This window comes from Python bivittatus, unplaced genomic scaffold, assembly GCF_059951505.1.
Source record: "Python bivittatus isolate LINGU-HERP-01145 unplaced genomic scaffold, Pbiv_v1 ctg000020_np1212, whole genome shotgun sequence".
NCBI lineage: Eukaryota > Metazoa > Chordata > Lepidosauria > Squamata > Pythonidae > Python > Python bivittatus.
Genome location: NW_028277030.1, coordinates 78530367 through 78554098, shown reverse-complemented (window position 1 = coordinate 78554098; position 23732 = coordinate 78530367). Strand labels below are relative to the sequence as shown.

Genomic DNA, 23732 nt, shown 5'->3' with positions numbered 1-23732 from the left:
GTGATTGGTCCTTGTTTTTCCTATCTGTAGGCGTTGTGGGGGGGGGGGGGAGAAAATGGGGAAATCTAGTAATCCCTGCCCTCAGGCAGTCCTACATTAAAACTTCAAGGATATCATCTTTGCCTGGCCTCATTGGTGAGGCAGAGTAAGGCTCAGCCATGAGGTCAGTGCTATTTATGTTGGCATGCTTTCTGCTGACTCCAGGACTAATGTGTCGATGAGGAAGTGTCCAGATTACTCAGCAGGAAGCAGTCATTTAATCACCCACAGTGGGCAAACATAAATTCTCAGGATGTATGCCTTGTATTGAGCAGCCATTCTGGAGATCAACTTTTCACCTCTCACAACTCAGTGCAGAAGCCTTCAAAACACAGAGCTTCTCTGTATATTTTTCTCTTTCCTTCCTGTTCTGTTAGCTCTATGGTTCATTGTTTATAACAATGGGAGAGGCAGTTGGACAACTGCTCAGAACGTTGAAGACTGTTACATTCTAAGCCCGCCTCTCTTTTCCCTCCTGGTCATGTGATCCAGAGCATAGCTTCTGAAGCCCACCCTGGGCTTCCCAGTTTACTCCCAAATACAAGGGGAAAGTAGTAACACAAATACATACAGACCCCAACACATTACTTTGTTCCAAAGAAGATGCTTGCTTTGGCTACTGCTGCTAAAGCAATCAGGAAGAATTCCAACAGCTGTATTGTGCATGCTTTTCCCAACTTGTATGTTCTTTCCAAGCAGATAGAAGGTCTAGCGGTTAAGGCACCAGGCTAGAAAGCAGGAAACTGCGAGTTCTAGTCCCGGCTGGGTGACTTTGGGCCAGTCACTCTCTCTCAGCCCAGCTCACCTCACAGGGTGGTTGTTGTGGGGAAAAGAGGAGGAGGAAGGAGTATTAGATATGCTTTCTGCCTTGGGTTATATAAAAATAATAGCGGTGGGATTAAAAAAAAACTCTAAAAAAATTATGTAAAGGTAGGGGGGTCAAATCTCTGTCAGCATGAAAACACTCTGAAAACTTATCAAGTGTGGCATAAGAGGATTTTAAAAATGGGCTAGATGCAGCTGGGGCCAGCAGAGAAAAAAAATCCAGAAATCCCCCTCCCCAGGCATTCCTATGGGAAAGGCACTTGGGCAGCACTGTGAAATGTTGCTGATTCCTCCATTCTAAGCCCCCTCTCTCCTCCCCATCAAACGACCGAGAACGGAGTTATTATTAAAGGATTGGAAAGAATTCCAGAAGCTGTGATCTGCACGTGTTCCCTAACTTATTGACTTTCTCTTTCTATTCAGTAGGGCTGGGCAAAGAAGCCGTACAAAGCATATTACTGCAAATAATGTACCCCTCTTACAAGGGTGAGAGTAGTTGCATGCCGGCTTCAAAAATTGTCCACGTGTGTGTGATTGCACAAGCACTTTGTTTTGCCAGCAGTCCAGTGGAAATAGTGTCTCTGCATGCACACCCATGCACAGGCAACTGGAGACAGCTTTCAAAGCAGCTGGTGAGCCTTGCAAAGAACATGACGGTTTTAATGCTTCAAAGAGAAGTGCTTTTTCACCCTGAAGTGCTTTACAAACCATCTCTTTTAAATTCTGTGCATGGCCTGACCATTCTGAGAAAGTTCTCAATTAAGTGTCAATATGGCATAATGGCAAGATAGAATTGCACTAAACACCATAATCCATAGCACTGAAGAAGACCTATTTAAATCTTATTTTAAAGGTACTGAGGCAAATAGACACTATATACTTTAGAAATGAATCTCCCATACTATTATGCAATATAAATGTTCCATCTTAATTCCACAGTTTTCACACCTAGTAGTAGCCATCTTTCTCCCTGTGTTTTGCTAAGTCTTCTTGGCCATATTCCGTGGCAGGATGTCCATTCTTACAGTGTGCCTGACTAGTCTTGTTGGGTACCACTACAGAGTTTGTGTTTGAGACCATCCTATGAGAAGCATTTTGCTCATCTAGTCATGAATCAAGCCCTGAGTGACAATGACATTTCTTTTTTATAATAGTCTTCTCAAGTATTAGGAAAGATGACAGGGGCTGATAATGCAGTAGATCAAAAGCCTATCTTTCATCTACCCTTTGAAGGTTTTCTAAAACGTACACTTGTACTGGGCATTGAATTTCACTGCTTCAGTTAATATAGAAAAAAATGCTGGGAAAGCTATTAATAATCAAGTGTGTATATTATTAGATATCCCCTGGGATTTGGTACTATGTTGCAAGTTGTCCATTGCTTAGGGAGTGTAAGTCCCCAGAATATTTAAAGTAGCCTGAAGTCAAGTAAGATACAACGCCCAATGTTTTTAGTAGCCCAAATATTCACTTGCATAATTTATGTTTGCTTTCTCAGTTTGAACTTTGCTGGAGTAGGTATTTTTAAAATGATACGCTAAATTTTCTAAATTGTCCAATCTTATAGACCTACATAGAATGTTAGGAGATGCTAATACAGTTCTCCAAGTTTCACTTTCTAATAAACTTGCTGATACCTCTAGATAATGGAAGAATCATTGTTGTGTGCGTTCAGCATCACCAGCACATCACCACATCCTGATTTTAGAAGAGAAACAGGAAAGTGAACATCTATTTTGAAACCTACAGGTACAAAAGTAAATTTTCAATAACTGTACTTTCTACTGAAGCCAAGGTCAAGCCATAGTAACAAAATCAAAATTGGAGTTTGGGAATCTCTATTCTGGGCAGAACCAACCTTCCTTCCTTTCTTCCTTGTCCGCACTAGGTTTTTCCTTGAAAAAAATGTAATCTCTTTACTGAAATCTTTTCTTTGATTTCATAAAGAAAAAAATTAGAATGCTACAGCTTTAGTCCCCTACAGCCAAGAAAAAAAGCTCAGTTTATATATCTGAGTTTAGCTTTTAGTATTTTAAGAATGCTTGGAAATGCAAATATTTTTTAGCATTCACTAGTGTGTTTCTAGAAGGATTACTTCTAACGTGCTAGGTTAATTTTTATGAATAAACATAATCCAAATTTGAATATAAATCCTTGCACTGAGAATTTCATTGTATTCTTCAATATTAATAGAATTAATTGTGCTACCATACAAAGAGAAAGCAATCTACACTTGTAAAGTTATCTTGAAATGTATTATTCAAAACCAGACAACATTTGAAGCAGGAAAAAATATTCACCAGTTGCCTTCCTTCATGTCAGGAGAGTCTATACAAACGCATGGATGTGGTCAAAAATGCCAGTTCTGCTTTACTGTTTTCTGTCTTATGTAGCAGATCACTTTCCGTTTTTTAGACTCAGCTCCGCTCTCTGATGCTTGTGGAGAAGAGGAAAGTTACAGCACGTGGTTTGTATTACCTGGGAAGGCAGTTCTAGTTCTAGTAATCTTGTACAAAGTTACCATCACCCACATCCACAGAGGAATTTTTTTTTTTCTTCCCGTGATGATCAACTGACCTTTCTGCAGATGACAATCAAGTCATGAAGACCTGGAACACAGTGTTTGCAGATTTATAAACTATGGCTAGGCAAAGATGGGAGGCAAAATGCCGTCCAGAAACAAACTTACCTCCCTTCCACTCTCCTTTCTTCATGGATTATTTTGCAAATTCCTTTGGAAAAAGCTGTGAAAACTGCACGCCGATGAACTTCAGAGAGAAGAAGAAGCGCACCTCTGTTTTCAGTGTGACTGGGTCAATCGGAATTTAGGGTTATAATGCTGAATTGAGGCAGAATATGAAGATGCAGATGTGGGTTGGAATGCGCATGCCACTGAAAAGAACATAGCACAGATGAGATAAATGAGAGTTGCGTTCTGGAGTGTGGATCGCATTTCACAACAGAATGCAGTTATTACTCATCCACAGTGCATAACTTTTGGTCAATTACGTAAGCAGATATGCACCCAAATTGACATCCTTGCCTGCCTGGCATGCAGATAATCATGTAGCTTGATTTAGATAAAAGCAAAATACTTTACTTTGGAACTGGGAAACAGGGAACACGCTAGAGAAATGGGCAAGACAAGGAATGCCAGCTAGTTGATTGGACCCAGTTTTCTTCCCCATCTTGTCTAATCAAAACGAGGGCAATTGTCCCATGAGGTTGTCACCAACCTAAATTGTGTTCACTCATGATCTCACATCATGTCCCAAAAAAGGCTGGAAAAAAATTGAGAAGTTGCTTTGACAAGGAGTGTTTGTATGTTACTTCCTTTCCATATGCATATCAAAATCAGGAAAATTTAGCACTAAACTGTTTCCAGCTGTTAAATTTCTCAGTGAAATGTCAACTGATTTTAAAATATCAGTTATATCAAACTTGGAGATATTACATTTCTGTGATCAGTGTTAAAATTGGCTCAGTCTATATAAAACAGTAGCATATTAAATAGGAAAAAACTGTACACATAATCATCACACCATTACTTTTAGGGGATAAGCAGCGTTCTGCAAAGGGCAAAAAAGAGAAGACGACAAGAGATAGATAAGAGGTAAAAGACAAGAAAAGAAAATGTAACCAAATCTAATTTAAATCAACACTTATAGTTGTACTTATGACTGCTGTAAAGAAGATCAGAAGTACTTGTTCGTATATTTTTTCTTTCTTTTCTATTTTTCTTTTACTTCTTCCCCCTTTCTTGCACTTTTAGCTTGCTCTTCAATTTCTTTCTTCTTTTCTTTTTTCACTTTATATTAGTTTGTATTAATTTTTATCTTTTTTTAAAAAAAATCTTTAATAAAAGTATATTAAATATATAAAATAATTTCTTCTCTAATGACCCTGTTTCCTCCCTTAACTGTGTTGTTGTGTCCTCTGTTGTTCTCACCATCTTTGGTTTCTACAACGACCTGATAATGATTTTATGATAAAGGATGTAGCTGTTCAAGTAGCCCTATGTATACATGTGCATGCACAGTAGCTAGTCTTGAGTCCCAGAAAACTACATCCAAGGGACATTCCCTTCTGTCAGATCCCAACCGTTTTGTTTCTAATTCCTACCCAAATCCCCTTTAAATCAATCTTGGTGCCAGCTTTTCCATCAGAAGCAAGCTTTAAGGGATCTCCCTTCCAACCCCAATCCTCACAAACATCACATCTTTACTTCCCTGCATTCAGGTGGAGGTATAACCAGTGTAGGTGCAACTACAGGTGGAGAACAGCTCTACTTAACTACTTGCCTTATAATAATAAGTGCATAGATGTACAATCAGATTTATACAAATACAGGAATAATTTTATATTGTGATAACTATTGAACTTAGAGAAAATGAATCTGCTCCCCAGTCCTGAGAGGTTTGCTTGGAGAATGCTTTCTGTCTCTACACACACACACACACACACACACACACACACACATCACATTGCTCTCTCAGCCAGGTAAACTCTTTTTTTAAAAAGTCCTGTATATAGGGTTTAAACATAGTTTAATTCAACAACTGTAGTTGCCTTGGAAAAGTTTCCTGAAGCAGTTTCCTCTTTCTTCTTCTTGGCTTGGTTTGATTCCTCTTGTACGTCAACTACCCTGGCCCTAATCCAAATCCAGGTTGGCTGCTCTAATCCCAATCCACATTGGATGCTCCTCAGTCTTTTCTCCAACTGACACACCAAATGGATATCGTTTGTTGGCGGCACTTGCTTGACAATCTACCTTCCTTGAACCCAAGCTGCAGGCAGATGCACCGGCAGGGCACGCAGCAGTAAGAAGGACACACTGTGTGCATTTTCCTTTTATCTCTTATAAGTGACGTTTTTGTCAATCTGGAATGCTTTGTCTCTCATCTTCCTTTTTGTCTTCTTAAGCTGTCTGATTTACAAGTAATCTTTCTCTCACTTTAAAGCTTTGCCTTCTTTCTCCTGAATAATCTTCCTGTCTTATTTTAAAACTCTGACTCTTCTTTGCTAAGCTGGCCACTTCCTGTTCTTTTTTGTAGCCAATCTTCCAGGCTTGATCAAGCATGGTTGCATCAGGCCCCTCAGTCTATGTGCTTTCCTTGTATCTAGGTCTGCACGCATCCTTTTGCATCTACAACTCCATATCTTTTGTATCTTTTTTAAACTCTAAACTTCAACTTTGCTGCTTCCTCAATTTTCTTCAGTCTCCTGGCCATCCTCTTCCTTAACGATGTGCAGAGGGCGACATGGTCCTCCTTTGTTTAGATTTCAAGGGACCTAGACCTGCTCTCCTGTTATCTTGCTCTTCTCTCTCCCTAATCTTTACTGCAACACAGACATGGCAGAAAAAGAAAGCTAACCTGGAAAACAGACTGGAAAGTTTGGCCTAATCCTAAAGATAGCATTTTCAGTCAGGAAATTAACTCATTTTTTGAATCAGATTGCAAATGTCAAGCATGTAGTTATTGGCAATAACCTTTTTATGAAACAAAATGCTTTAAAGAAAAGCAGGTGTACCATCATTCAAAAAGATGTTGCATTCCACAAAGACAGGTTATTTTGTGGAATATATGTCAAACAAGTAATCAAAGGCAACCATGGACAGTGGAAAAAAAAATGGCTAGAGACTTGATTTGAAGAAAGTTATAGATAAATCTGCAATTTGTCACAATGAAGGGTATCTTCTGATTATTAATAGGACAAATAAATTATGAGTCATCTTGCCTCTATAATTATAGCAAATTCCTCATTTCTTTTAGAGTGCTTGAGTTGTGTTTTTCCCCTTCTTTCTAGCCATTTGCTTCCCTGATCTAATGGCTCGTATATTGCCCCTACTATCAGGGTTGATTGGTATATCTCAGCTAGCTTTTTGGGGACTTTAAAGGTAGATTAAAAACAAGAGTTTCTCTTTCTCATTGTGTTCATGCTCAACCTAGTTGCACACAAAGGTGAAACACAGTAAGTTTAATTCAGTTAGTATTAATTCAGCTAGCTCAGTTTAATCTGCTACTTATTACTCAATATTTTATTCGCTGATGTCTTATAAGTGGAGACACCAGGGACTGAACCTGAGGTCTTCCCATTGAATTATAGTCTCTTCCCAAGCAAAGGATTTACATTACATTTCTTACATAATTCATGTAGCTGTATTTTGCTTGTTGTTGTTATGGTCCATCAAGTCAACTCTGACTCCTGGTGACTATTTGAAATATAAATAAATAAAATAAATAGGGACACATCCCTCCAGTTTTTTTGGCAAATAGCTTGCCAGTATCTTCTTCTTAGGGGATAGAGAGAATGACTGGCCCAGAGTCACCCAGCTGGCTTTTATGCCAAAGGCAGAACTAGAATTCACAGTCTCCCAGGTTCTAATCCAGCACCTTAACCACTAGACCAAACTGGCCCCCTCTGGCTCTACAGCTATGCTTTTTATTTTATTTTATTTTATTTTATTTTATTTTATTTTATTTTATTTTATTTTATTTTATTTTATTTTATTTTATTTTATTTTAACCCTGGACAGGCTCAAGCTTAGGTCTGAAAAAAATGAAAGATATATGAAATTCCAATACACTGTCTGGAGAAGGACAATGTTGATGCATCCTCAAGCATTTGCCAAAAATTGGAAAGAATTATAAAAGACATAAGGTAATTTCTAGGAGTCATCAGAGTGCCCAGATGTGAAAGGAAGACAGAAACTGAACACTGAGCTCTAGTGAGAAGACAGTCCTATCAATCATAAATCCAAGTTCATGGCATCTTAGACAAACATGGGACTGGTTGCTTCTACTGTTACCATTGTATGACCTTGAATCACCGAGCCCTTTGAGGCTATTTACTATGTATTTTTCTTACTACATTTTCTTGACATGAAAAATTATTCTGCACTGTGTCTTTTGATGAATATAAATCACTGAACCTATATGTTGATTTTAAGATATTGAATTTGATACCCTTAGCTGCATTTGGAGCTAATTTCCTCAATTCAGATTTGAAACCTGCCTTTGATTCAGCTGTAAATATCTCAGATATGTTGATTTCCCACAGAGACTGATTTATTGGAAAATCTCTGAGATAATTGATATCCCTGTCATAGTTTATTCAGCAGTCAAGGAAGAACAGCATTCTAAAAGTACTGATCTTGATCTTATTTGTCCAAATTAAATGGATTCACTGTTTCCAACTGTATTTATAATTGGAAGAAATTCTTAATAGCTTACATAATAATAATGCAGTTAGGGAACTATAATTTGTGCTAATATTCAGTATAAGATCAGAGAACTGGAATCTGACAAAATACAATATTTATGTGCTAGAATTTGAATGTGTTCACAGGATTTAAAGCATGAAACTGGAGAAATATATAAATTCTTTCTTAATATGAAATTACTCACTAGTGATGCAATAATTAGAAATAGGTTAGAGTTAGTCATTGGATTAAATCACTGGAAAACAGCTTCAAGATCCATCTTTTTTTAAAATGTTGTTAGTAAAAATAGTCTTACATATTTTTAAAACTTTGAACGAAGATGCTTCAAAGAACTCCACTGTCTCTAGTAAATTTCTGGAACACTCTTTAATTAAACTATTTGATGGATACTGATTTCTTCTGTGCTAGAAAAGATTTTACTCATTTCAGCATTGAATTCATAAAATATTTAAGGAAATAAAGTATTTTCTTGGGAGTGAACCCCAATGAACTTGCTAAAATGTTGAGGTAGACATAGGTAGGATTAGAGCTGGCTTTAGGCAAAGGCTGAGAAGGCACTAGCCTGGGGTGCCAAAGCTTATGGGGTACCAATGCCACCCCTTTTTCCAATCAATCTAAAAACGCAAATCTTCAGATCTGCAGGAGGTGGCGCCATCAGTCAATGTGGACTAGGGGCATCGTATACCCTTATTCTACTGGTTAGGATAGCACTAAATTATATGTAGGATAAGAAGAAGGGGGGGGGATTACTCCAGCAAATGGATTGTTTATTTATTATTTTGAAGTAAGTAAATCAGTGTGTGAATAGGAGTTCATAATCTTCAATCTCAAAATGGCCTCATGACAAAGCAAAAACACTTTCTGGAAGTGGGGCAAGTAAGAAGAGCAGATATGGGCTTGGCTTTCTTGTGTCAATCAATTTACTGTATGCTCCATGGCTGTCAAGGAAGCTCTTATTCCCTAGCTTAAGAAAAAGATGGATCTGTTTGTGGTAGTTAATCCAGTTTGGATCAGTATGACATCTGGGTAGCATATTCTGTTTTGATCGTGTTAAAAGTAAGTTGAGGTCAATCAGAGTGACAAGCATGTAACTTGCTCAGAGCCATCTATGATGCTTTCTTTTGATATTTTGTTTTCTGAAAGCTTTGTATTGAAAAGATCATAGAATTGTAGTCTGTGAACAATTATAGCAAATTCTTCACATTCATTAGTTTCAAAGGAGTATGGAGTCATAGATGCCTTCTTGTTCTCAGCATTCATTTCAATGTTCAAATTATTTTCCAAATGAGAAAAAGCAGCAAATAAATGTACACTTGAATGTGTCAATTATTTTAAGTCAAAGACTGTCCATAATCACTGAGAATAATGTGGGAATGTGCCTGGAGCATAATCATCTATAGTCACATCACAACCATTTTTTAATTCTAATATGCGCTTGGCCATAAAAAAGAGTGGAAGATGCAAATCAATTAAAGGCATTGAACACTGTAACAGTCCAATTTTAGATGAATTTTGAAAATTCTGTTAATTAAACTGAAGTTCAGGAAAGGAACGGTTGAGAAACAAAATTAAAATGTGGGCAGTGCCAGGTTTGAAGGAGACCATGTGCAAAATATTTGTGGTGGGTGGCTTCAGGCCCCATTTGGGGGCCCAAGTACTAAATCACTCCAAAAGATTGACACTGGAGAAAATCTTCCCTTCCGTGGAGTGTCATCATACACAAGGCTTCAAACAGGATACCTAGAAAGTTTTGTTCTAAAACAAATCTATATCTTTGAGTAATGAAACTGATACTGGCACACCTATAGAGAAATGCAAATATTGACAGGAGGATTAATTCAAGGAAGAGTGAAAGGAATCACGTGCGGTAGAGAAAAGATCAATAAATATTCTACCCTCAAGATTACCCAGAAAAATTGATTTGAGGCTGAAAGAATTATTCACACTTGAATCCATTTCTAGTTTTTGTGCCCTCTTGCTTTCCTTGTATTTTTCTTGAAAACAAGTGCGTTCTTTTTAGAATGTTTTCCCCTACAGTAATTTTATTTTCCACTAGTATTGATTTTGGGAAAGATTATTACAGTTTTAGTCAAAAACACATTGTGCTTTCTGTTACTGACTAAGAGGTGGTCTTGTTATTCTAGGAATGTGCTGTGAATTGTACTTCAAAAGGGGATATGTCGAAGTAGAAAATAAGGGTATTTGCTTCAATGTGTGACCTCTTGATGATATTTGAATGGTTCTCTTTGTAGAAAGTCCTGATCAAAGCAGGATTCAGGGGGACCAAAGAAAAATATTCCAGGTACAATCTTGAAGCAAAGGTGTTATTAAATGAACAGTGCAGAGAAATGTAAAAAGTGAAGGAAGCAGAAGCAACCCCTACCCCCCACCCCACCCAAACAATAGATTTTAAAGGCTCTTTTCTGTCAAGGACAAATTATGTGTGTATGTGTGGCATAACTTAGAAAAAGAAAAGTATCATTTCTTAAAACGTCTTGTTTGCCAGATGAGTACAGATTTAATACTGGCAAGCCTTGCTGATGAATTCTTTAGAATCACGTTGAGAAAAGAGGAAAGAACCTGATTTAAAATGATCAGAGAACAATATTCAGGACCAAAGATGCTCTAAGTTTTTGTGACATAGCCATCCTACTGAAGCTAAACACGTTGAGTAGGGATGCTACATTTGGTTGCAATCCTGGGCGGACACACTGAAGAGTCAGACTCTCTGAAGTAATTGGGATTCAATCCGGGGTCAGCATGATAACGTTGTATTACCAGCCTTTGACCTCTTTGGGTAAAGAACGGGAAATGAATGTAATAAGGGTTGAATGGAAGGCAAATGGTAGGGCCATGCTAGTATAGATTAGATTCAAAGATTCAAGTCATAGGCAGTCCAATCAAATCTTCAGATCAAATCAGTTTTCCAAACTGAATTGGACAGTTGATTTGAATCATCAAATAAGATTCCTTTGAATCAATTCAGACAATTTTGTATATGTACAATAATGGCTTTTTCTAGATTAGTTTGGAAATCTAAATTGAATCAACCTAAGATAATGGTTTGATTTGAACAGTTGTATCAAATCAGATTTTTTTTTCCAAATCAAATCGGTGTTCAAGTTTAATTTTCTGTATTTGCATGAGTATAGTTGATGCTGTTTTGAGTATGAAGACACTATAACCAAAATACAGATCAGGTCATACCATAGCTTTCTGCAAAAGGAATTATGGCCACCATGATTGTATGAAATGGAAGTGCATAGAATAGGATGTTTTAGATGCAGCTCCCATAGTTTCTGACTATTGGGATTTATAAGTAGTAATTCAAATCAACTGAAATAGGTTGCCTATCCTGACACAGAAAGTCATAGAATCACAGAATGTATGAGTAGGAAGGGGATTGTATAGGTCACCTAGTCCAATACGTCTTCAATGGAGGAATCCACTAATAGCCTTTATCTATTTGTCTTCTGTGAGAAAGGAGTGGCAGACTTTATTGCTTCTCAGCATCTGCTACCTGAGACAATTGCCACACTCTGTCTAATGGTAGAACTGGCCCTGGCTGTAGTCTTTACACTTGGCCTAGTCATAGAATTGTGAGTGTAATGAGGAAGATGGAACATGTGTGAATATATAGGTTAACAGTGCAGGTGGCAGTCTTAGATTTGTCAAGATCCCATTCCACGGCATTGTTGCACGGCCACAGGGATTGTTCTGTGCTAATTACTTTTATAGGCAGAATGCAGTATCGGGAAATTAATTATTTCTAAATATGGCAGCAGGCTTCTATGGGGCTTCACAGTCCTATGCGGTTTACAGTGAACCATGCCTCATAAGGCAGCTTGCTGTTTAATTATAAAGGACCACAGAACAATCTTGCTCTATGAATAACATTAATAATAACTTTTCTCTAACTTGCTTCTGCTTAACGGTGTCCATCAGTGGCTCAGCTGAATGATTGCTTCTCTAAGTAGATATGACAGTGCCAGTATTAGTGGCAACTAATGGAGGATGTTGCTAGAATAAATGATATTTGGAGCTGTGCTTCTCTGAAAAATAGAAATACTTGGCTGTTTCACTATCAATATATTGCCCATAAATATTTGATCTGTTCTTTGGACCCCATGCATCTAAAATAGAAGTCACATATAGACTTAGACTACTGAAATCAGTTGGATATATTTTGAATATACAGGTGAAACTCGAAAAATTAGAACATCGTGCAAATGTTCATTTATGTCAGTAAGGCAACTCAAAAGGTGAAACCAATATATGAGATAGACGCATTACATGCAAAGCGAGATATGTCAAGCCTTACTTTGGTATAATTGTGATGATTATGGCGTACAGCTTATGAAAACCCCAAATTCACAATCTCAGAAAATTAGAATATTACATGACATCAATAACATAAGGATTGGAAATAGAACAATATCGGACCTCTGCAAAGTATAAGCATGCATATGTACTCAGTACTTGGTTTGGGCCCCTTTTGCAGCAATGACTGCCGCAATGCGGCGTGGCATGGATGCTATCAGCCTGTGGCACTGCTGAGGTGTTATGGAAGACCAGGATGCTTCAATAGCAGCCTTCAGCTCTGCTGCATTGTTCGGTCTCATGTCCCTCATCTTTCTCTTGGCAATACCCCATAGATTCTCTATGGGGTTCAGGTCAGGCGAGTTTGCTGGCCAATCAAGCACAGTAATCCCATGCTCATTGAACCAGGTTTTGGTACTTTTGGTAGTGTGGGCAGGTGCCAAGTCCTGCCAGAAAATGAAGTCAGCATCCCCATAAAGCTCGTCTGCGGAAGGAAGCATGAAGTGCTCCAAAATCTCCTGGTAGACGGCTGCGTTGACCCTGGACTTAATGAAGCACAGTGGACTAACACCAGCAGATGACATGGCTCCCCAAATCAACACAGACTGTGGAAACTTCATACTGGACTTCAAGCATCGTGCATTGTGTGCCTCTCCATTCTTCCTCCAGACTCTGGGTCCTTGGTTCCCAAATGAGATGCAAAAGTTGCTCTCATCAGAAAAGAGGACTTTGGACCACTGGGCAACAGACCAGTTCTTTTTTTCTGTAGCCCAGGTAAGACGCTTCTGACATTGTTTGTTGTTCAGGAGCGGCTTGACAAGAGGAATACGACATTTGAAGCCCATGTCCAGGATCCGTCTGTGTGTGGTGGCTCTTGATGCACTAACTCCAGCCTCAGTCCACTCCTTGTGAAAGTCCCCAACACTTTTGAATGGCCTTTTCCTGACAATCCTCTCCAGGCTGCGGTCATCCCTGCTGCTTGTGCACCTTTTTCTACCACACTTTTCCCTTCCACATAACCTTCTATTGATGTGCTTTGATGCAGCACTTTGGGGACATCCAACTTCTTTTGCAATTACCTTTTGGGGCTTTCCCTCCTTATGGAGGGTGTCAATGATGGTTTTCTGCACAACTGTCAGGTCAGCAGTCTTTCCCATGCTTGTGATTCCTACTGAACCAGCCTGAGAGACCATTTAAAGGCTCAGGAACCCTTTGCAGGTATTATGGATTCATTAGCTGATTAGAGTGGGACACTCTGAGCCAAGAATATTGAACCTTTTCACACTATTCTAATTTTCTGAGATTGTGAATTTGGGGTTTTCATAAGCTGTACGCCATAATCATCACAATTATACCAAAGTAAGGCTTGACATATCTTGCTTTGCATGTAATGCGTCTATCTCATATATTGGTTTCACCTTTTGAGTTGCCTTACTGACATAAATGAACATTTGCACGATATTCTAATTTTTCGAGTTTCACCTGTAGGTATACATGGATATGAACTGTAGGAAATTGTTTTCTTCTTGATGGGTTGCTTTTTTTTTTTTTTAAATCATTTGTAAATTTGTATAGGCTTCCAGACAGGAAATAATACATTTTAGGAAGAAAAATGGTCTTCCTGTTTCTAGAAATATTGAACACATATAAAGGACCATAAAGGAAGAATGGAAAAGCATAGCAGTAGTTAGAAATGATATAATGAATACAGATATTGACACATTTCTGCAGAAACCAATTAAAAGAACACTTAATTGGTTTTAATCCAGTTTAACTATTATGGATATCCCTAAAGAAAACAGAAAAATTGCTGACTTTTTCTTTCAGATTGGAGGATCCTGTTCCCATAATTTAAAGGTAGGGGGGCAGCACAGATCCTCAAACAGTGTTAACTTCATTATACAGACATGTAAGTCATCCAGCTGAATTCATCTGCTACATATATGGACCACCAAGGTCTGAACAGAGATCATATCCTGCCTATAATAATAGTAACAATGAAGTAGGCAAGGATACAGCAGAACGCAGTTCCTAGATGGTAGCGTACATCCCATTTCATGTGTCATAAAGTGTGCAAGCCTTATAGCTGAGTTGTACAAACCATAATCATACTACCTAGATATTAGAACTACTTTTCTGTTACTCATAGTCACGTTTCATGTAAACAATGCCTAAATCTGGGTTTCTCCAGTACAATTCTCTTTCTGCACAGAAAATGCAAAATGCTACAATAGTTTTATCACTTTGTCTTAAATATTACCTAGTGTTACACAAACTGTGAGATGCATTCCAGAGATTATGAATAAGAAAAAGAGCCTCTGAAACTAAAGAAATATTGAATCATAAGAAAGGACCTGTGAAAGATTTTAGTTAAGTTCTGCAGTTTGAATCTCAAAGTCTAATCTCACTGTTTCTGTGCCAACAATAGGCAGTTGGCTCTTTTGTTCTCATAACTACTTGCCATTGGGTGGGCTGATTAGAGTTGAAGTCCAAGATCTCTGTGGAGGACTACCTTGCCCATCCCAGCTCTGCTCTTCAAAAACATCTGGCAAGCAAGGAAATTTGCCACACCATCCCTTTGCTTCTCCCACCCAACCCCGATACCCACACAAAGGAATGATTTTGGTGGGGGAAGGAACCACCTTCCAAGCATCTACAGGATGGAGTAGAATGTCCTTAAACCTGAATCCTTGCTCTCTTGGTCTGGAGAGCAAAGCTTGAGAGAAGAATTGGCAGGAAGGTAAAACTGTCCATGTTACCCTCAGTGGAAAGATAAATGCATATTCCACACAGTCATGAAAGAGTTTGAAGAGGAAGGAAAGTCTTTTGATTCCCTGAACATTTTCTGCAAGAATAGAGGATCTTCATCATTACTACCCTGCCAGTTTTCCTCCTGTTTTCTACCAAAGGAAATCCTGCTTTACTCATTAGGGATAGTGAAACTACTGAGAGATGAAAGTTCGCCGCTGTTAAGTCTCTTAAACCCTGCTGTGGTTGATGGCCTCTGTAGTTTTGAGCTTGAATGTGGGTCTGAGCTATTGGGATGAGTTTAGTTGCATTCCCTTGATGTTCTCTTATGTCTACATTCTTGTAGCCACGGGGGTGCTGAAGTAGCTGAAATGAGAAAAAGGCAACAGTCCCAAAATGAAGGAACTTCGGCTGTGTCTCAAGCTCCTGGAAACCAAAGGGCCAACAACACGTGTTGCTTCTGCTGGTGCTGTTGTTGCAGCTGCTCATGGTATGTGTCATGTCATCTCTTTAGTCCCATTTTCAGCACAGGTGTATGACAGCTCCAAATCATCAGTTGCCAGATATTCAGGAACTAGTCCTGGGGTCTTTTTCTGCAAATAAAGACAACGAGTGCTCGCTTGGTGCTGATTTGTTGTGAAAAACTCTCATGTTTCCCACAAGATTTTGTTCATTGTGACCTGTGTGTGATTTCAAAAAGGTACATTAGTTGGCAGTCCAGATAATATCATTGCTACCTCAAAGAATACATCCATATCTGAAAGAGGGGGCTTTGTTTGGGTGTTTTCAGATTTTATATATATCTTGGCTTTTAGTTATTATGACAAAAACTGGATTACTTGTAACATACTTTAAAACCTAGGGTGTTTGATCAGTCTTCCTTCTATGATCTTCTTAATATTTTCATAAAATGATTACCTGATAAGTCCCGTTGCAAAAAGAAAGGGAAAAAGTTTGGATCTAGCCTAGGAAATATGTGCCAAGTTTCCTGATTTTTGAGGTGATTCTGATTCTTGGGGTGTGGGTGGAGTTGAGCGAGGGAATGAAGAGGAATGGAGTGAAAGTCAGTGCATGTTGAATGAAAGGCAAATATGAGCAGAATCATCCTGTGTATTGCTATTTGATAATTCAATGAATAACCTACAGAATATATTTATAGTCTGGAAACATTCAAATTCCACTGAGATTCTTCAACTGGCAAAAAGCCATCATTTTAATGGGGATGGGGCCAGGAAAATTGTTGCTACTCAGCTCTTCCAAAAAGAATCACCAGCTCAGGAAATCTGAGGCTGAAATCAGTGTTTATTTTCTGTTTTTAAAATAACCTCAGATAATCATGTGACATTTCCCAGCATGTCCAGGGTGCCTGTCACTAAAGCATATAAACCTTTAATGTAACAAGATTTATATGCGTGTGAAACAGTCCAGCGACATCAACAAGGCTGGGTGAATTTACAGCTACTTCACTTGCTGAGGGGTTCCATACAGCTGCCATAGCCTTCTCCCTCTCTCTGTGAAACTCCATCTCCAAGATTTCTTTGCACTGTAGCACAGGGACTGGTAAGCTGCAGCTTCCAGCCTAATTTTATACAGCTCTCAGCCCAGTTTTGAAAGACCTCTGCCAGAAATCAGCTCAGAGCCCTGGCAGGAGCAATTTGTTCCATCTCCAGCGGTCTCTTGGTTGTGGAGGGAGGGAGCAAAGGGAGTGTCAGAGAAGAAGAAAGGGAGTAAAAAACGAGGTTGGTAAATGAGAGAAAGAGAGCCAGTTTGTGTAGTGGTTAAGGCACCAGGCTGGAAACTGGGAGACCATGAGTTTTAGTTCTGCCTTAGGCACAAAGCCAGCTGGATGACCTTGGGCCAGTCACTCTCTCTCAGCCCCAGAAAGGAGACAATGGCAAGCCACTTCTGAAAAATCTTGCCAAGAAAACTTCAGGGACAGCCACCGGGCAGTCTCTGGGAGTCAATACTGACTTGAAGGCACCAAAGAGAGAGAGAGGGAGAGAAAAGAGGGAATCCCAACCACTTCTAGTTCTTCCACCTTTGCTATAGAAGAAACAAAATACTGGGGGAGATGTGTGCACATATGAAAGAGCAGAACTGTGTAAATAAGTTTCATTCTCCATGACTGAGGTCAACAAGTCAAGAAACATCCCAAAGCATCAATGCTCAACCTTCTACTTTCTCCTAACTAATTTCCCCTATGGAGACAGGGAGGGAAATAAGGTTGAACTATGGCAGCCTTCCCCAGCCAGGTGCCCTCTAGCTCCCAGAACCTCCAGCTGTCCTGCTAAGGAAGAGACCTGAGACTGGTGCAACCATTTATTGAATAGATAATTTGTGGTTTGTAACTAATATGAGTCATATTATGGCTCAGATTCAAAAAGTATCTGAAGAAGTGTTTTCTTCTGAGAGAGTCCTGATACATGGTTCAGGCTACATAAGATGCATTGAAAGGATTCATAGTTACAGACCAAACTGAAGGAAGCCGAAGAACAAGCATAAATAGCCAAACAGCCCTCAATGCAGCCTAATTATTTGGTCAGAGGAATCCTGATCTTGTCCACCTCAGGCATTCACTCCAACTTTGCTGCTGCAGACTTAGTTGCTTCCTTTTCATGGACCATGGGGAGGTATGGATTCCAGCAGCTCCTCATCTCCAGTGGTGTCCTCTTTAGGAGAAGAGTGTCTCAGCCCCTCCCAAACAGCCCAAATAGTGGGATGCCACTGAGTCCTGCAAACCCGGATCTTGAAGAGGTACCACACCTTTCTCATCAGAGCACCCCTTCAGAAGTGGGCATGACACCAGCTAATATGATGAAGACTATGTAGGCTGGAGAATTTTGGAGTGATACCCCCAAGACATCTGGAAGGCACCATATTTGGGATAGTTGCACTTGGGAGTATTAGGGCAATGAAAGCACATCCTTGTCTCTCCTACTGTCTGTGAGAGTTTTGCTTCCCATCAATAAGAATCCTATTGGAATATACATCTATACACTCAGTATCAGAACACTTTATGGGCCCTCCTTCTATAGTCTTTGCTGCTCAAAATACTAGTTATGTAAAAAGATGAATCTACTGCGGGTGAATGTTTATTTTTACTTTTGTAATATACCAGTTTATTCCATTAGATTGTTTCTTCCTGTTGTTTGCTTCTTCTTCATTTGAAAAATACAAGTTAGAGACAGACATGGGACAGGGTGGGATAGTAATTTAAGTTGTACAGTTTTTTTCCTTTGGATTCAGAGGATAGCAAATCCACTTTCCACATCCACATTCAGAGGAGAGTGAATCTGTGTGCAGCCTATGGAGATTAGCGTGTCACTCTTCCACTTAATGAAATCCCAGATGTGAGCTAAAACACAAGATTTTGCTGTGCGAGCTGAACTTTGGTTTGGCAGCTGTACTATGTGATTGCCTAGACATGACCTGATTACAGTTTATCAGCATACACTGTTCTCTAAGCTTCCCACTCTTGATCAGCATTCGCCAAAGCTTTTCCAAATATGACTCCCTCCCATAAGACTTTGGATGTGAGTGGGCAGATTTCTTGCAGATGAGAAACCGGGATGTGGTGTCTGATAATTGTTATGTACATGTGTTAAGCAGTCTCTCCCTCGAGTTGCTTGTTCAACAGTGGATTAGCTCTCTGAAAAACTGGACTCCATATCTGAAAACATTTCCAGAAGCTTCCCTAAGTGTGTGAATCAAGCCATGGATGTGTTGTGGAGTAAACATGCGACTGTTTCGCCACAAAGCCAAACCTGATCTGTGCACCATCTCCAATACATCAACACATTGTATAATACGTCTCCAAGATCACATCAATTGCTTCTCAGCTGTTCTGGAAAGGGAGTAAGAGCATAGATCATTCTGAGCTGCTTTCTCCTCGTTAGCTTTAAATGACAGTGGGTGAATAAAAAAAGTTGCAAGATGAGTTGGGAATATACCCTTCTGTATTATATGAGAAATGCTCACGACTAATAGCTTGATTAAATTATATTTCCACTGCTCTTTAAAAGCAAACTTAATTTATTTACATTAATAATTCTTGACAGGGAACTTTGAAGCATAGAGTTCTCATGTGTTCTTAAAAAGCTGTGTTGGCAAGATTCCAAAATACCACAGTATCTATATACTAGCTTGCAAATATTCAGAGCTTACACACCAGCATCCTTTACTTTTCTAATGCTCCAGTTTACTTTTCTAATGTTGTTTGTCAACACCAACACTGTGTACATTTGTACAAAATTCTTTTCAGGCTTGGGACAAGTCTCTGAGTAAAGTTCCACACTCTAAAAAATTTAGTAGGGTTGTGGTAGAAATACCACTGCTGGCGATTCTTGAAACTAAATTGGACAAAACTGTGGAAAAAGAATGTAAGGAAAAGTAGTTTGGACAACCTAATAACTTTGTCTTCCATCCCTAATGTTTTAGATGCAAGATTTTTTTTTAACAAAAGGATACAGTAGACAGAGAGTGATACAACACAGATCTCTACAAATTGTCTAAATCCAAATATGAAAAGCCTGCTTCTAAACGCTGCTGTAATTATTATGACATATACAAATCATGGCAAATGGAAGAATCATGAAACTATAGAAATGTACAGGTCTAACCCAGTTGACATTTACCAGATTGGGGAAGGCTGATCTGATCTGTTGTAACTCTTCAAATTTGGCTGTTCAGCTCCAGCAAAAAGGCAATTGGCCAGCTTGTTACAAGTTTATTTCTGACTCGTGCAGGTGCCTACAGAACTAGAGGAAAGAAAGCAGAGATTCTGAAGCACAAACAGTCCTCTTGGTGTACTAGAGTCTCAGGGATGTCTGCAGAGTGTGGTTAAAAAAAAAAAAATGAAGATGACAGCCATGACAGTGTGATTGAAGCTCCACCTGGTTTTTACATACAATAAAAATCAGATGAAGGTTCAGTTGCACCATCACAGCCACCACCTTCGCTTTTTGGACCACACCCCGTGGACACCTCTGTAGAGACTGCACAAGGAAGGGTTAGTCATTGATATCAGGCCTAATACCTTGTCATTTGAGTCTATAGGATCCTGCCTAGCATGGTAAGACCTAAAGCTGGTTTCTTAGTCTGTTGTTTTAAAACGAAAGTGCCTATACAGTAGTTTGTTTTTAATCCATGTTCTTTCAGGTGGAGCAATGGGGACATGATGATGCCAACTGAAGAGCATGCCTTAGTAGTCAGCCCTTCTAAGTTGGGGGTTGGAGAATTAAAATAAACCTCAGTAAAGGAATTCAGGAGAGCCAATTTGGTGTAGAGGTTAAAGGCATCAGGCTAGAAACTGAGAGGCCATGAGTTCTAGTCCCACCTTAGACACAAAGCCAGCTGGGTGACCTTGGGTCAGTCCCTCTCTCTCCCAGCCCTAGGAAGGAGGCAAGGGCAAACCACGTCTGAAATTTTGCCAAGAAAACTGCAGGGATTTGTCCAGGCAGTCGCCAGGAGCCAAGACTGGCTTGAAGGCACAAGGGGGGGATTCATAGTGGTGTAGAGGAAATGAGAGTTTCTGCAGGTACAGGGGAGCCTACCTTACTCCCCCTTGCCCTATATCTTCAAGAAAGTTGGATAGGGCTCTCTGGGCTGCAAAACTCCAGGCATCGACTAGATCGCAGCAAAATGTTTGGATTTTTTTTTCATCCCTTTGCTGCCATCCAATGGGCATCCAGATATTTGTATCCTCAGTTGGGGGAGGGGGGAGCACTTGAGCTGCCCCGCTATTGGGAGGGCCAGCTGAGAGGTTTACCTTGAGGCCCAGAAAGCTCTACATACTTCCCTGCCAGTTTACATTCCATTCCTCTGTGCATCCAAAAACAAGCCATCCTGTATGGTTTAAGGATGTTCATGGAAGATAGTTCAGAATGTCCCACATTTCTGTGTGATTAAGACACATAGCTTTGATTCCCAAGCATGCGAGAAAAGAAAAGGAAACCTGTTTGGAGCAGAATTCAGATCACCTTTCTCCATCTGGATATCCCATCAACTGCAGTTAACTGGCACAATAACTTCCAATACATCTGGAAGATACCAGTTTGGAGAAAGGCTGGCTCAGAAGCTATTTCTTTGTAGCACCTCCTCCCTGTTTGAATCAGTGGCAATGGGAATTTTCAAGACCATATTTATTAAGGAATTGGAAAATACATTGCTAATCAGAACGCAGGCTTTAATAGCTACCTTTCTAGGGAAGAGAGCCATGCAAATGAGCCAAGATTGTGCTGAATGCTTGAGGGATGTTATTGATTCAGCCAAAGGCTGTATCTCTGCAGTGAACTTTTGACTTGAGATTTGGGGAGGCAAAATAGAAAGGAGCATTCACTCCAGCCACAGTCAGAATGAGAATGAACCGTCCTGTTTATTCAGCTAAATAATCCACACCTTGTTTAGTGGATGGTACATTTATGACATCAATAGAAATATTAGATATGGCTTGAGAGAGCTTTGCAGTTTAAGGAAGCCTCTGTTTTATTCTACCTTTTAAATTGCTTTGATGTTAGGAAACTACTAGACGTCTTACGCAGTAAGGTACATTCAGTCATGGAAGTTAAGAATAAAGCAAAAATATTATTTCATTTAAAAAAAAAAAGACAAATAACCCTTCTTATTAATTTTCTTCCTGCTGGAAAGAGTTCATTATTGAATTGAGATTCTTAAATGTTTTTGTGGACTTTCCCAATGAAGGAAGTATTGAGTCTTTTGCATTTGTACTCTATCTAAACCTCATCTACTGCACATATTATTTGCACCCTCCCAACTACCCAATTCATGTGATTCAATGTATCTTAGAGATTTGAGGCTGAAAGTGAGCGAATGTTATGATTGAGCACTTATATACTTGTCTAACATTTCCTGACTCTGGAAAGGCAGTATATGTAAGATGAACAATGTAATCTGTTCTTTTTCCTTGTGTGCTGATTTTCTACTGAAAGCAGTTTGACATGGTTCAATTATTCAGTCACTTAACTGAATGATGAAGTCATATCTTCCTTTCCTTACCAGCTATAAGGGTGGGTAAGTATATTTTCCACACAGAGAGGTCTATCCCTAAAATAAGGCAGAAAGAATAAAAATGTAAGAATTTAGTAACACGGCTTACAGTATAGTAGTAAAGATTTAATAAAATACTGATGAAATGAGAAGAAGAAAGAAACATGTGAGATTTGAGTTTACTCCATTTTTTTTCTTGATTTCAGCTGTAAGGTAGTAAATCAATCTGTATGCGTCCAGTTTATATTTCATGACCTATAGAGAGATAATAACCTCCATCTGAGATTTAGCTAAGCTAGATGCTTCTTCTTCATTCAGTTGGCATGACAGCAATAGCAGCATTTTTTTTTCCTCGAGAGAAGCAAGAGCATCCATTCCTAAAATTACAGCCACCCAATCTGTAATGGTATGTGGGAATGACCCTGGGAGACAGAAGGAAGAGCCACAGCTTAGACAACAGTCTGATAAACAAAATCTGAGTCCGAAGGAGGGGTGGGGTGGGGTGGAGAAAGCATCTCAGAAGGGACTCTCCCTAGTTTTTGGGCAAGTAGAGGCAAGGGAGGGGAGGGGTTCTTGCAAGTCTGAAAGTACCCCTCCCCTCCCTTGCCTTTACTTTCCCAAAAACTAGGTGGTCCCTTCTGAGACGCTTTCCCCACCCTGCCCCTCCTTCGGACTCAGATTTTGTTTATCAGACCGTTGTCTAGGCTGTGGCTCTTCTTCCTGTCTCCCAGGGTCATCCCCACATACCATTACACAATCTGTCATTCTGTCTTGTAAAATTGCACCAATCCCTAGCTGGGGGTGATGCTTAAAAACAAGGGTGAACAGGTGGGGATGGGTTTGTCTTCCCCCCTCCTCCTGGCACCAGATTAAAAGGTACAAAACAGAATCATTCAGCCCACACTTTACAGATAGCCATAGCCATCAGTTGCATCATAGTGTAACAGTTCCACCGAAGTTTCCCCAACAAGAGCTAACCTTAGCCTAAGGAACTAGAGGGGCAGGCCATCTTCATCTCACCTTGGATAGAAGGACTCAGCTTATCTTCTTACTGGGTAAGAAGATGGACAGCACTCCCTGTTTCTCTAATGGCAAGCACCTTAAGTATAAGAGCCAACGAATGAGAGAATGAAAGAAAAAAACCAGACCAATGACGTGCATTACACAAGGTAGAAAATGTCTTCTTCTTGTATTTTTGATCTGTGGCTGTGCCTCCTTCCTCTCCTGACACCTTCCCTTCACTAGTCATATTGCGCTACCCTTCCTGAAGCCATGCCAACATCTAACAACCATTTTGCCTGTTCCAGGAAGAAATGTTACCAGGAAACATTACTGTATTTCTTTGAGTGAAGAGAGAAACCACTCTCAGGTAGCAAACAGGAGTTTTTGCATAAAAGTTTTGCATAGATTTTTCTCACATACTGTTTCTAAAGCTTTGTATGATAAAAAACAAAGCATTATCCATAATCCTGAAAGAGAGAGAGTGAAAAAATGAGAGAGGTTGATACTTAGCTGTAGGATGCGAGAGCGCAGTTTTTCTAAATTGGTTGTGGATCCCTGGCCTTCAAAA

At 39.5% G+C, this 23732-nt stretch overlaps 1 protein-coding gene and 1 long non-coding RNA gene across 4 annotated transcripts in view; one reads left to right on the top strand and one right to left on the bottom strand.

The window, feature by feature from the left end:
- RGS17 (regulator of G protein signaling 17) overlaps positions 1 to 23732 on the top strand; it is a 61041-nt gene that overhangs the window by 16090 nt on the left and 21219 nt on the right. For all 3 annotated transcript variants that reach the window (XM_025174937.2, XM_025174936.2, XM_007441067.3), the window contains exon 2: positions 15504 to 15647. In XM_025174937.2, coding sequence (XP_025030705.1) covers positions 15529 to 15647 — 119 coding nt within the window. In that variant the 5' untranslated portion in view covers positions 15504 to 15528. The remainder of the gene's footprint in view (positions 1 to 15503; positions 15648 to 23732) is intronic.
- The window catches only part of LOC148217105 (uncharacterized), a 37587-nt gene continuing 16951 nt past the window's right edge, over positions 3097 to 23732 (bottom strand). Inside the window, exon 3 of the long non-coding RNA XR_015796469.1 lies at positions 3097 to 3756. This is a non-coding gene — a long non-coding RNA (uncharacterized LOC148217105). The remainder of the gene's footprint in view (positions 3757 to 23732) is intronic.